The 14,930-nt window shown below is 33.8% G+C and overlaps 1 protein-coding gene and 1 long non-coding RNA gene across 6 annotated transcripts; both read right to left on the bottom strand.

The window, feature by feature from the left end:
* Window positions 1–6,172: 6,172 nt before the first annotated feature.
* LOC125231013 (protein insensitive-like) lies at window positions 6,173–9,815 on the bottom strand. 2 transcript variants are annotated; one of them, XM_048136351.1, is made up of 5 exons: window positions 9,049–9,815; window positions 8,550–8,675; window positions 8,295–8,392; window positions 7,372–7,632; window positions 6,173–7,266 (listed from the first exon to the last, which is right to left on the bottom strand). In XM_048136351.1, exons 2-5 carry the CDS (start codon window positions 8,574–8,576, stop codon window positions 7,149–7,151), a joined length of 504 nt encoding a protein of 167 aa, XP_047992308.1. In that variant the 5' UTR covers window positions 8,577–8,675; window positions 9,049–9,815; the 3' UTR covers window positions 6,173–7,148. The 2 variants fall into 2 exon arrangements, with proteins under 2 accessions (XP_047992308.1, XP_047992307.1); XM_048136350.1 differs by having other exon boundaries at window positions 8,550–9,815.
* A 68-nt stretch (window positions 9,816–9,883) lies between these two features.
* Window positions 9,884–14,679, bottom strand: LOC125231014. Of its 4 annotated transcripts, none has more exons than XR_007177581.1 (4): window positions 11,445–14,679; window positions 10,689–11,068; window positions 10,327–10,587; window positions 9,884–10,221 (listed from the first exon to the last, which is right to left on the bottom strand). It is a non-coding gene; the product is annotated as an uncharacterized LOC125231014 (long non-coding RNA). The 4 variants fall into 4 exon arrangements; XR_007177580.1 differs by having other exon boundaries at window positions 9,884–10,587; window positions 10,689–10,785; window positions 10,943–11,068; XR_007177582.1 differs by having other exon boundaries at window positions 9,884–10,587; window positions 11,445–13,613; window positions 13,956–14,679.
* Window positions 14,680–14,930: the final 251 nt, after the last annotated feature.

The following is a 14,930-nucleotide window of genomic DNA, read 5'->3' as shown; positions in this document are numbered from 1 at the left end:
TTTTATAATTATAATTGATTATATACACACGTTTTATCAAAAATTTAATAATACTTTTAAGTATCAAAAATATATTTTATTATCATATCTCTGATATAAAACTTTCTTTAGAAATAATATTATGGAATTTTCAATGAGGATCATAAACAGCTATTGTTGATATATTATGTAATAAAATAACTAAAGTCTGGCAAAACACTGCCTGTATAAAGACAGACCTATACTTAATATAAATAACAGGCTGCCGAAACATAAACCAATTTCAAACACATAGCATACTATACTAGGTAGTTAAGTTACTACTTCAGGTAGAAAATTACCTTTTCCAAATAGCGAACACTTAGTTTCAAGCTAGAGGCCAATAAAGATTATCTTATAACTAAACTGTTATAACAATTGGCGCATCTGGTTATCAATGAACCAACCTTGTTACCTGTTTTAAAAAAAAATTGCCTTTAAAATTTCAAGTCTTAATCCAGTGGTGAATATCGTGGTATTTTATTGAAACAATGGGAAGGGAGTTTAAATGAGGAAGAATTTGGCACAGATCCTTTCCTCCTTTTCCTTTTGGCATAGATTTAGAATGACAATAGTTATTTGTTTTACAAGGGGGCAAAGTAGTTGTTTAACCGCACGTGCTAATATTGATATAGCAAGCGAAAGGTTCCAGTATTGAACCGCGAGCGTAGCGAGTGGTTCAATAAGTTGAATCTTGAGCGTTGCGAGGGTTTCAAGGCACGAAGGTTAAACAAACTTTGCTACCGAGTGAAACACAAAATTTTTCACCACACCAACACGAACAAAATACTGACTATAAAACATCGAATGAAATCAAATACATCAATTTATTCAATATTTATGATTCAAAATCAAAACATCAAGTTAAAATTTGTATGAAATTACTTTGCACTCTTGTTGATTATAAGTCTTATATATTCAAACAATAAAAAAGAATAAACTATAAATTAAAGCTAACAATCTACAAGATGCACTGCATATCAAAACTATCGTCAAATTAAAAAAGTATTAGGAGTATATTTGTATCCCTGGTAAGTGATAATAGGTATAAACTGTACCTAGTTACTTACCTTAGTTTTGGTACCAATATAAGGTCAAGCGGGGAACTGCGACTACTAAAATATAAAGTACAACTTTGACTGCCTAAAACTACTATCAACGGTAATTAAGAAATAGTTATGATTACCCCGCCGAGGGGGAATTCCAACTATTGATAATAAGTTTCGTTACGGTGAACTTACACTGGTAAACCGGATATCATGTGGTTTGTCAAAACGTAAGGAACCTAACTTAAATACTCAATTTTATGTAGGGCGGTCGGTTTTTGTAAAAAAAAACACTTACAAGATGTCACCGGGGTAATTAAAAGTGGTCTCCATACTAAGTAGTGATGGCAGTTGTGCCTATTAGAAATCAGTCGATACTGTGTCTATAAATGCATACCTTGTACCCGCACACACCTTATTCTCTGTTCATAATCAGACCAATAAGGGACTAAATGCTTAAAATAATCGATAATCAATAAAATTTACTTTTAGCCCTTTCCAGAGCCAGAGTCAGCAGAGAGATTCGAGGTTTTGTATCGATATCGATACAAAACCTCGAATCGTGTACATCACTGGTGTTGTTGATTTTCATCTAAAATATGGCGGGGCAAGTAAAACTACCAAATAGTCGAAATTAGCCTCCATCGCAATTTAATGGGGGCAATTTAAACTGTCGCCTAAATACTATTAAAACAAGAAAATCAGAAGATTGAAGGACATAAAAACATAAAAAAGTTTATAATTATGCTACTAACTGTACAAAAAAATGTTAAATCACATTAAAACCATATTTCTTATGGAATGTTTGACAGGTTGTCTCTCACACGCATAGGTATTATTAGTTTCGTCAAAAACTTCACAATCGTGTAGATCAGAGATCATTAATATGATAATAGAAAAAAAATGTTAAATCACATTAAAACCATATTTTTGTGGAATGTTTGACAGGTTGTCTCTCACGCGCATACTATTAATATCATCGAAAACTTCACAATCGTGTAGATTAGAGATCATTACGACTATCAACACCATCTTCGGTGAAATAATGAACTACAGTAAATGATGTAAAATATGGAAGATATTTCGATTAGTTACAATTGTCCCGTAGTTACTATTACCCCGAATGACCTTATAGTATTTCTTTAGTATCCAGCGAATCCTTCTAATATTTCTAAGGCAAGTAGGCCTTGATTTTAATGTTACATACGTAACATAACAAAAGCATTTTTACCTGCACTGAGCTTTTCATTCCACAGTTACAACGAGTAGGTAGGTAGGTACAACATTTTTTATAGGTAAAGTCAATATTTTCGAGAAACTTTAAGTTTAGTCCAAAGCAGAATGCCGTGCATTGTTTCCTTTCCTAAAAATTATGAGAATATCTTCAGTTCAGCCGGCCTGTGCCTGCCTGTGTCAGCCTGTGTGGTGACGGGTTAAGAATTTCACCACCCCCTTTCTTCCCGTGGGTGTCGTAGAAGGCGACTATGGGATACGGGTTAAATTGTGGCGCAGGCGAGAGGCTGGCAACCTGTCACTGCAATGTCACAGTTTCGTTTTCTTTCAACCCCTTATTTGCCAAGAATCACTGAAGCTTTAGTAGTTTCATGTATTCTGCCTACCCCTTTATGGGATACAGGCGTGACTGTATGTATGTATGTATGTATGTATGTATCTTCAGTTCATCATATGGGGAGGAATAAAACAAAGTTCATCCTCACTTTCTCGACACGTGGCAAACCAAGAACAAACGGGCCTCCCGCTCGTTTTTGCCCAGAACGTGCAAGTTGTGGAATGAGCTTCCTTCTGAGGTGTTTCCTTTGCGCTATGACATGGGGTTCTTCAAGAAGCAGGTATTTAGGGTTCTCAAAGGTCGGCAACGCATAAGTGGCTCCAATGATATTGCTTATGTCCATGGGCGGCGATGACTGCTTACCATCAGGCGGCTCGTCTGCTCGTTTGCTGCCTATTTCATAAAAAAAAAAAAAAAAAAAAAAAAAAAAAAAAGTATGATAATTTGAGTACTCATAAATTTATTTATACTTATGTAAACATATAATTATGTTACACAATACAAAATCCTATTGATCTAAATTCATAATAAAGTACAGTGAAAAGATAAAATAAATTTGTAAAAATTACCTCAATTAACATGTAGCAAAAAAAATAAAACTTTAATTCTAGAAAATGGCCAATAATTAATAACAACTACTATGCTACGTAATTTCGTAGACTTATGAATTATAAGGTGATAGAAATGTATCGCATGCGTTATTCTTGTACCTACATGAAATTTTACAAAATAAACTCTTTAAAATTACCTTCAATAACCTACAGAAAAAATAATTAAAACTTACCTTTTGGTAAAATAAATTCCTAATAATTAATGAAAACTACTACGCTACGTAATTTCGTAGACTTAAATTATTAGCTGATAGAAATTGTTCTATCGCATGTGTTCATTTTAATTAGGTACCCTTTAGAGTCAGACAATCTTATTGATTTAAAAGAGACATGAACCTAAAAATGCAAATAAATTTATATTTTTTTATTTATTATTAACGCACGTTGAGACAGATAAACTAATATACTAAGTTAATTCCACTGGGATTGCATACTTTTCTTACAACTACATTTATAATTTATAACTTATAAGTTACATTACAGGTAGTTAGTTCATACTTATATTCCGAGTTCATTAAAAATATAAAAAAAATTAGTTAAATTCATGCTTCGTTAACTTTGCTTAACTTAAATACTAGAAGGGTTTAAGTAGGTTTTATGTTATGTTTATGTTATCTAAACAAGGGGAAGTTTCATTTAATAAACTATTAATCATTATGCGGCGATGGAGGAAAGTTTTCTTGGTTCGAAAGCCTTTGCCTTGACTTTTGATTTTTCAACAACAAGTTGCACGATGTCATTCACGCGCTCAGGATCGAGACGTTTCTTCGCAGGTTTTCCCGGGAAGGCAGTAGAAGATTTCCCGGTCCAAGAATGAGTCGCTAACTCTCTGCAAAAATATGTAAAATTAATATGTATAACATAAAATACACAAAAACAAGTAATATAAAAATAATATTTTATACTTAAGTATAGTATAAGTAATTACAGAAAAAAATGTTAACGGCGTGTAAACACCGAAGTCAACAGTTTCCTTGTCGCACTAGTGTATGATCTCCAATCAATTTGCTTAAGGACCTTGGCTGGCACTGTTGCGTATCTCTCTCCAATCGGCACGGCACCTGAATTAAAAAATGCAAATAATCAGTAACTATAAATATTCTACATAATTGACTAACAGACGCATGAACAGCCAGCTACCAAAAAACATAGACACATTGTAAATTATTTAAATTAATGAATTTATCAATGGTACGTTAGATATTGCCCGTGTGGTGACGGGTTAAGAATTTCACCACCCCCTTTCTTCCCGTGGGTGTCGTAGAAGGGGACTGTGGGATATGGGTTAAGTTGTGGCGTAGGCTGGCAACCTGTCACTGCAATGTCACAGTTTCGTTTTCTGTCAACCCTTTATATGCCAAGAGTGGCACTGACTGATACTTTAGTAGTTTCATGTGCTCTGCCTACCCCTTCATGGGATACAGGCGTGATTGTATGTATGTATGTATGTACGTTAGATATAAAAAAATATTACCAGCCCATTTCCCTTAGGTATCTTCATGTCATTAATATTTTGCTTGCTTGACCTGTAATCCTTAGGCTTCCACTCATCATCAGATGCATTAGTGTCCGAGTTTGGAGTATTGGCCTGCAAGTAAGGAAAAAAAGTTATTAAAGAGCCTTTCTTTTTTTTGCCACATTTATGAAGTGTGATAATTAAAAAAAAATGCAATTTCTACTCAGAATTACTAGCTTTTTCAATCCCAGTAGTTAAAAAACTTGTGACATACGATTTTTTCTTATTTTGTTACCATTTTCCGTACATGTTTTATGGAGTAACAAAAGAGGAAAGTAAAAAAAAATATGGAAATTCTGGGACACTTTTTGTCTCCCAGTGAGATTGAAAGTACTCGTGATTCTGAGTACAATAGACCTAAAATTCCCTAAAAAAATCAAAATTCATTGTTATCAATTATAAATAATCAAGTACAGATATCAAATAAATGATTGAAATATTAAATGAATTACCGTAATACAAGAACTTGAGCTGCGCTTATTGTTTCTTCTTTGATTTTGTATTAGGGCAGTTTTCTGCTGATTGAGCTCTTTTATTTTTATCACATCGGTAGCAACATCAGGATCTAGTTTTTCAGCCCTAGAAGGATTTAGCTATTTAGCCAATTTTTCATTGAGCATTTTCGTCATATCGGACAACTGTCACTGTACATTTGTAATCCTTATTACAAGGGCATAACGTGTAGCGATGGTTAGCCAAGACAGAGTATTGCTATTAGTAGGTACGATGTTGAACCTTAGGTTACCTTCAATCAATACTAATACTGAAAGACAATTTTTATACTTATTGCATTACATGTGTCTAACAAAATTTCAATGAAAGTCTTCTCCAGTCTTCTCCGGGACCACGGGGACAACGCCGTCTCTGAAACGTTGGAGGTCAGTTTAATATGTAGTCATACGCGATTAAGTCCCGATTTTAAAAATAAATAAAAAGTACTGTTATAGAATTAAGTTATTTTCCCAGTAGTAGCAAGACCGGATAGCTCTTGGGATATTATAGTATTTCTTTAGTATCCAGCGAATCCTTCTAATATTTCTAAGGCAAGTAGGTCTTGATCTTGATGTTACATACATAACATAACAAAAGGATTTTTACCTGCGCTGAGCTTCTCATTCCACAGTTACAACGAGTAGGTACGTAGGTACCTTAAGTACAACATTTTTTATAGGTAAAGTCAATATTTTCGAGATACTTTAACTTTAGTCCAAAGCAGAATGCCATGCATTGTTTCCTTTCCTAAAACTGACGAGAATATCTTCAGTTCATACGGCCTGTGCCTGCCTGTGTCAGCCTGTGTGGTGACGGGTTAAGAATTTCACCACCCCATTTCTTCCCGTGGGTGTCGTAGAAGGCGACTATGGGATACGGGTTAAATTGTGGCGTAGGCGAGAGGCTGGCAACCTGTCACTGCAATGTCACAGTTTCGATTTCTTTCAACCCCTTATTTGCCAAGAGTGGCACTACAGCTTTAGTAGTTTCGTGTATTTTGCCTACCCCTTTATGGGATACAGGCGTGATTGTATGTATGTATCTTCAGTTCACCTTATGGGGCGGAATGAAACAAGTATGATAATTTGAGTACTAATAAATTTATTTATAATGATGTAAACATATATGTTATACAATACAAAATCCTATTGATATAAATGAATAATAAAGTACAGTGAAAAGACAAAACAAATTAAAAAAATTACCTCAATTAACATGTAGCAAAAATAAATCAAACTTTAATTCAAGGAAATGGCCAATAATTAATAACAACTAGTATGCTACGTAATTTCGTAGACTTATGAATTATAAGGTGATAGAAATGTATCGCATGCGTAATTCTTGTACCTACATGAAATTTTGCAAAATAAACTCTTTAAAGTTACCTTCAATAACCTACAGCAAAAATAATTAAAACTTACCTTATGGTAAATTAAATTACAAATATTTAATGAAAACTACTACTCTACGTAATTTTGTAGACTTAAATTATTAGCTGATAGAAATCATTTTATCGCATGTGCTCATTTTAATTAGGTACCCTTTAAAATCAAACAATCTTATTGATTTAAAAGAGACATAAACCTAAATATGCAAATTAATTTATAATTTTTTATTTATTATTAACCCACGTTGAGACAGATAAACTAATATGCTAAGCTAATTCCACTGGCATTGCATACTTTTCTTACAATTACATTTATAAGTCACATAACTTATAAGTTACATTACAGGTAGTTAGTTCATACTTATATTCTGAGTTCATTAAAAATATAAAAAAATTTGTTAAATTCATGCTTTGTTAACTTTGCTTAACTTAAATACTAGAAGGGTTAAGTAGGTTTTATGTTATGTTTATGTTATCTAAACAAGGGGAAGTTTCATTTAATAAACTATTAATCATTATGCGGCAATGGAGGAAAGTTTTCTTGGTTCGAAAAGCGTTTCTTTTTATTCTGTTGACGACTGCGGTACATTTTGCTCTTATCAGCACATTTCGTAGTTATACTGGTTCTAAAAGTAAAATAAAAAACATCCTTAATTACCTATTTTTTTCAAATAAAATATGTAATATTATATTTTTCGTGTTATTAGTATAAATATTTGAGTAAGTCTTACCGCACCAAGCTTGCCTTGACTTTTGATATTTCAACAAGTTGCACGATGTCATTCACGCGCTCAGGGGGCCGATTTTTGAGTCTCACGACGTTCGAATTCAGAAAATTGTCACTGAAAATAATAGGCAATTCACCGTTTTCAACTGGTATTTTAGTGACAGTGAGACTCAAAAATCGGCCCCCAGGATCGAGACGTTTCTTCGCAGGTTTTCCCGGAAAGGCAGGAGAAGATTTCACGGTCAAAGAATGAGTCGCTAACTCTCTGCAAAAATATATAAAATTAATACAACATAAAATACACAAAAACAAGTAATATCAAAATAATATTTTATACTTATAGTATAATTACAGAAAAAAACCGGCCAAGAGCGTGTCGGGCCACGCTCAGTGTAGGGTTCCGTAGTTTTCCGTATTTTTCTCAAAAACTACTGAACCTATCAAGTTCAAAACAATTTTCCTAGAAAGTCTTTATAAAGTTCTACTTTTGTGATTTTTTTCATATTTTTTAAACATACGGTTCAAAAGTTAGAGGGGGGGGGACGCACTTTTTTTTCCTTTAGGAGCGATTATTTCCGAAAATACTAATATTATCAAAAAACCATCTTAGTAAACCATTATTCATTTTTAAATACCTATCCAACAATATATCACACGTTCGGGTTGGAATGAAAAAAAATATCAGCCCCCACTTTACATGTAGGGAGGGGTACCCTAATAAAACATTTTTTTCCATTTTTTATTTTTGCACTTTGTCGGCGTGATTGAAATACATATTGGTACCAAATTTCAGCTTTCTAGTGCTAACGGTTACTGAGATTATCCGCGGACGGACGGACGGACGGACGGACGGATGGACGGACGGACAGACAGACATGGCGAAACTATAAGGGTTCCTAGTTGACTACGGAACCCTAAAAATGTTACCGGCGTGTAAACACCGAAGTCAACAGTTTCCTTAATCTCCAATCAATTTGCTTAAGGACCCTGGCTGGCACTATTGCGTATCTCTCTCCAATCGGCACCTGAATTTAAAAAATGCAAATAGTCAGTAACTATAAATATTCTACATAATTGACTAACAGACGCATGAACAGCCAGCTACCAAAAAACATTGACACATTGTAAATTATTTAAATTAATGAATTTATCAATGGTACGTTAGATATAAAAAAATATTACCATCCCATTTCCCTTAGGTATCTTCATGTCATTAATATTTTGCTTGCTTGGCCTGTAATCCTCAGGCTTCCACTCATCATCAGATGCATTACAGATGCATTGAATGTCCGAGTTTGGAGTATTAGCCTACAAGTAAGGAAAAAAAGTTATTAAAGAGCCTTTCTTTTTTTTGCCACTTTTATGAAGTGTGATAATTTAAAAAAAATGCTTTTCTACTTAGAATTACTAGCTTTTTCAATACTAGTGATTAAAAAACTTGTGCCATACGATTTTTTCATTTTTTTCTTATTTTGTTACCATTTTCCGTACATGTTTTATGGAGTAACAAAAATTTATGGAAATTCTGGGACACTTGTTGTCTCCCAGTGAGATTGAAAGTACTCGTGATTCTGAGTACAATAGACCTAAAATTCCCTAAAAGAATCAAAATTCATTGTTATCAATTATAAATAATCAAGTATAGATATCAAATAAATGATTGAAATATTGAATGAATTACCGTAATACAAGAACTCGAGCTGCGCTTATGGTTTCTTCTATGACTTTTTATTAGGGCAGTTTTCTGCTGATTGAGCTCTTTTATTTTTATCACATCGGTAGCAACATCAGGATCTAGTTTTTCAGCCCCAGAAGGAGGTGAACTTCCTTTAGCTGTTTGCGTAAAGATTTTATTGTCACATACTGCACTGTAATCAATTCATCTTCATCAGTTTGAGTCACCTGATCACGCATCGTTTTGAGGCTTACGGTCTTCAAATCAGTTTTGGACTCGTAACCGTTAAAACGGTCCTTTTGTTCATTCTTCTTTCTCAGGGAGCCTTGCCTGGCTGGCAAGGCGTGTCTATATTTTTGTGGATACATTTGTTTTTTGTACGCAATAGGTCTGTGGAAAGGAAGGACTATTGATCTGCAAAAGTTTGAATTGTTGTTATTGTTTACCGATAAACGTAGGTATTTCAAATAAAACGTTGTGAGATATTAACGTAAGTCTGAATTTTCATCTCCAGAACTGACACTGCGATTACTGCGAACCGACTTAGGAGTATTCAGAGGCGTACATTGCGACTGAATAGCGGTGTCAGACTAATCCGAAGAAATAATTTATAGAACTATATTCCACCCATTTTGCTTGTTTTCTGATTAATATTTAGCCAATTTTTCATTGAGCATTTTCTTCATATCGGACAACTGTCACTGTACATTTGTAATCCTTATTACAAGGGCATAACGTATAGCGATGGTTAGCCAAGACAGAGTATTGCTGTTAGTAGGTACGATGTTGAACCTTAGGTTACCTTCAATCAATACTAATACTGAAAGACAATTTTCATACTTATTGCATTACATGTGTCTAACAAAATTTCAATGAAAGTCTTCTCCAGTCTTCTCCGAGTAGTTAGTTTATACTTATATTCTGAGTTCATTAAAAATATAAAACTTTTAGTTAAATTCATGCTTTGTTAACTTTGCTTAACATAAATACTAGAAGGGTTATGTAGGTTTTATGTTATGTTTATGTTATCCAAACAAGAGGAAGTTTCATTTAATAAACTATTAATCATTATGCGGCGATGGAGGAAAGTTTTCTTGGTTCGAAAAGCGTGTCTTTTTATTCTGTTGTCGACTTCGGTACATTTTGCTCTCATCAGCACATTTCGGAGTTATACTGGTTCTAAAAATAAAATAAAAAACATCTTTAATTACCTATTTTTTTCAAATAAAATATGTAATATTATATTTTTCGTGTTATTAGTATAAATATTTGAGTAAGTCTTACCGCACCAAGCTTGCCTTGACTTTTGATTTTTCAACAAGTTGCACGATGTCATTCACGCGCTCAGGGGGCCGATTTTTGAGTCTCACGACGTTCGAATTCAGAAAATTGTCACTGAAAATAATAGGCAATTTACCGTTTTCAACTGGTATTTTAGTGACAGTGAGACTCAAAAATCGGCCCCCAGGATCGAGACGTTTCTTCGCAGGTTTTCCCGGAAAGGCAGGAGAAGATTTCACGGTCAAAGAATGAGTCGCTAACTCTCTGCAAAAATATATAAAATTAATACAACATAAAATACACAAAAACAAGTAATATCAAAATAATATTTTATACTTATAATATAATTACAGAAAAAATGTTACCGGCGTGTAAACACCGAAGTCAACCGTTTTCTTAATCTCCAATCAATTGCTTAAGGACCCTGGCTGGCACTATTGCGTATCTCTCTCCAATCGGCACCTGAATTTAAAAAATCCAAATAGTCAGTAAGTATAAATATTTTACATAATTGACTAACAGACTCATGAACAGCCAGCTACCAAAAAACATGGACACATTGTAAATTATTTAAATTAGTGAATTTATCAATGGTACGTTAGATATAAAAAAATATTACCAGCCCATTTCCCTTAGGTATCTTCATGTCATTAATATTTTGCTTGCTTGGCCTGTAATCCTCAGGCTTCCACTCATCATCAGATGCATTACAGATGCATTGCATGTCCGAGTTTGGAGTATTAGCCTACAAGTAAGGAAAAAAAGTTATTAAAGAGCCTTTCTTTTTTTGCCACTTTTATGAAGTGTGATAATTAAAAAAAAATGCTATTTCTACTCAGAATTACTAGCTTTTTCAATCCTAGTGATTAAAAAACTTGTGCCATACGATTTTTTCATTTTTTTCTTATTTTGTTACCATTTTCCGTATATGTTTTATGGAGTAACAAAAATTTATGGAAATTCTGGGACACTTGTTGTCTCCTAGAAAGATTGAAAGTACTCGTGATTCTGAGTACAATAGACCTAAAATTCCCTAAAAGAATCAAAATTCATTGTTATCAATTATAAATAATCAAGTATAATAGATATCAAATAAATAATTGAAATATTAAATGAATTACCGTAATACAAGAACTCGAGCTGCGCTTATGGTTTCTTCTATGATTTTTTATTAGGGCAGTTTTCTGCTGATTGAGCTCTTTTATTTTTATCACATCGGTAGCAACATCAGGATCTAGTTTTTCAGCCCCAGAAGGAGGTGAACTTCCTTTAGCTGTTTGCGTAAAGATTTTATTGTCTCATACTGCACTGAAATCAATTCATCTTCATCAGTTTGAGTCACCTGATCACGCGTCGTTTTGAGGCTTACGGTCTTCAAATCAGTTTTGGACTCGTAACCGTTAGAACGGTCCTTTTGTTCATTCTTCTTTCTCAGGGAGCCTTGCCTGGCTGGCAAGGCGTGTCTATATTTTTGTGGATACATTTGTTTTTTGTACGCAATAGGTCTGTGGAAAGGACTATTGATCTGCAAAAGTTCGAATCGTTGTTATTGTTTACCGATAAACGTAGGTATTTCAAATAAAACTTTGTGAGATATTAACGTAAGTCTGAATTTTCATCTCCAGAACTGACACTGCGATTACTGCGAACCGACTTAGGAGTATTCAGAGGCGTACATTGCGACTGAATAGCGGTGTCAGACTAATCCGAAGAAATAACTTATAGAAATATGTTCCACCCTTTTTGCTTGTTTTCTGATTACTATTTAGCCAATTGTTCATTGAGCATTTTCGTCATATCGGACAACTGTCACTGTACATTTGTAATCCTTATTACAAGGGCATAACGTATAGCGATGGTTAGCCAAGACAGAGTATTGCTGTTAGTAGGTACGATGTTGAACCTTAGGTTACCTTCAATCAATACTAATTCTGAAATACAATTTTCATACTTATTGCATTACATGTGTCTAACAAAATTTCAATGAAAGTCTTCTCCAGTATTCTGCGAGTAGTTAGTTTATACTTATATTCTGAGTTCATTAAAAATATAAAACTTTTAGTTAAATTCATGCTTTGTTAACTTTGCTTAACTTAAATACTAGAAGGGTTAAGTAGGTTTTATGTTATGTTTATGTTATCTAAACAAGGGAAAGTTTCATTTAATAAACTATTAATCATTATGCGGCGATGGAGGAAAGTTTTCTTGGTTCGAAAAGCGTTTCTTTTTATTCTGTTGTCGACTTCGGTACATTTTGCGCTCATCAGCACATTTCCTAGTTATACTGGTTCTAAAAATAAAATAAAAAACATCCTTAATTACCTATTTTTTTCAAATAAAATATGTAATCATGAAATAAAACTATGGAAACGGATTAAATCGCGTATAATGAATTTAAAATACATCCCGACGTTTCGAACTCTTTACAGCGTTCGTGGTCAACGGGTAGTTTTATTTCATGAGTAACTATCGCGGTAACCGAAGACAATAAAATATGTAATATTATATTTTTCGTGTTATTAGTATAAATATTTGAGTAAGTCTTACCGCACCAAGCTTGCCTTGACTTTTGATTTTTCAACAAGTTGCACGATGTCATTCACGCGCTCAGGGGGTCGATTTTTGAGTCTCACGACGTTCGAATTCAGAAAATTGTCACTGAAAATAATAGGCAATTACCGTTTTCAACTGGTATTTTAGTGACAGTGAGACTCAAAAATCGGCCCCCAGGATCGAGACGTTTCTTCGCAGGTTTTCCCGGAAAGGCAGGAGAAGATTTCACGGTCAAAGAATGAGTCGCTAACTCTCTGCAAAAATATATAAAATTAATACAACATAAAATACACAAAAACAAGTAATATCAAAATAATATTTTATACTTATAGTATAATTACAGAAAAAAATGTTACCGGCGTGTAAACACCGAAGTCAACAGTTTCCTTAATCTCCAATCAATTTGCTTAAGGACCCTGGCTGGCACTATTGCGTATCTCTCTCCAATCGGCACCTGAATTTAAAAAATGCAAATAGTCAGTAACTATAAATATTCTACATAATTGACTAACAGACGCATGAACAGCCAGCTACCAAAAAACATGGACACATTGTAAATTATTTAAATTAATGAATTTATCAATGGTACGTTAGATATAAAAAAATATTACCATCCCATTTCCCTTAGGTATCTTCATGTCATTAATATTTTGCTTGCTTGGCCTGTAATCCTCAGGCTTCCACTCATCATCAGATGCATTACAGATGCATTGAATGTCCGAGTTTGGAGTATTAGCCTACAAGTAAGGAAAAAAGTTATTAAAGAGCCTTTCTTTTTTTTGCCACTTTTATGAAGTGTGATAATTTAAAAAAAATGCTTTTCTACTTAGAATTACTAGCTTTTTCAATACTAGTGATTAAAAAACTTGTGCCATACGATTTTTTCATTTTTTTCTTATTTTGTTACCATTTTCCGTACATGTTTTATGGAGTAACAAAAATTTATGGAAATTCTGGGACACTTGTTGTCTCCCAGTGAGATTGAAAGTACTCGTGATTCTGAGTACAATAGACCTAAAATTCCCTAAAAGAATCAAGTATAGATATCAAATAAACGATTGAAATATTGAATGAATTACCGTAATACAAGAACTCGAGCTGCGCTTATGGTTTCTTCTATGATTTTTTATTAGGGCAGTTTTCTGCTGATTGAGCTCTTTTATTTTTATCACATCGGTAGCAACATCAGGATCTAGTTTTTCAGCCCCAGAAGGAGGTGAACTTCCTTTAGCTGTTTGCGTAAAGATTTTATTGTCACATACTGCACTGTAATCGATTCATCTTCATCAGTTTGAGTCACCTGATCACGCATCGTTTTGAGGCTTACGGTCTTCAAATCAGTTTTGGACTCGTAACCGTTAAAACGGTCCTTTTGTTCATTCTTCTTTCTCAGGGAGCCTTGCCTGGCTGGCAAGGCGTGTCTATATTTTTGTGGATACATTTGTTTTTTGTACGCAATAGGTCTGTGGAAAGGAAGGACTATTGATCTGCAAAAGTTTGAATTGTTGTCATTGTTTACCGATAAACGTAGGTATTTCAAATAAAACGTTGTGAGATATTAACGTAAGTCTGAATTTTCATCTCCAGAACTGACACTGCGATTACTGCGAACCGACTTAGGAGTATTCAGAGGCGTACATTGCGACTGAATAGCGGTGTCAGACTAATCCGAAGAAATAATTTATAGAAATATATTCCACCCATTTTGCTTGTTTTCTGATTAATATTTAGCCAATTTTTCATTGAGCATTTTCTTCATATCGGACAACTGTCACTGTACATTTGTAATCCTTATTACAAGGGCATAACGTATAGCGATGGTTAGCCAAGACAGAGTATTGCTGTTAGTAGGTACGATGTTGAACCTTAGGTTACCTTCAATCAATACTAATACTGAAAGACAATTTTCATACTTATTGCATTACATGTGTCTAACAAAATTTCAATGAAAGTCTTCTCCAGTCTTCTCCGAGTAGTTAGTTTATACTTATATTCTGAGTTCATTAAAAATATAAAACTTTTAGTTAAATTCATGCTTTGTTAACTTTGCTTAA

Source organism: Leguminivora glycinivorella, chromosome 11 (assembly GCF_023078275.1).
Source record: "Leguminivora glycinivorella isolate SPB_JAAS2020 chromosome 11, LegGlyc_1.1, whole genome shotgun sequence".
Classification (NCBI taxonomy): Eukaryota; Metazoa; Arthropoda; class Insecta; order Lepidoptera; family Tortricidae; genus Leguminivora; species Leguminivora glycinivorella.
The sequence above is the reverse complement of the archived record's forward strand: the minus strand, read 5'-3'. Positions and strand labels throughout refer to the sequence as shown.

Excerpts from the sequence above, each read along its gene's own strand:
- LOC125231013 (XM_048136350.1), bottom strand. The coding sequence starts at position 8,576 with ATGAAGATACCTAAGGGAAATGGGATG. Across the intron at positions 8,393-8,549 it reads TACCTAAGGGAAATGGGATG|GTGCCGATTGGAGAGAGATA; the intron begins GTAATATTTTTT and ends TTTTAAATTCAG. Across the intron at positions 7,633-8,294 it reads ACTTCGGTGTTTACACGCCG|AGAGTTAGCGACTCATTCTT; the intron begins GTAACATTTTTA and ends ATATTTTTGCAG.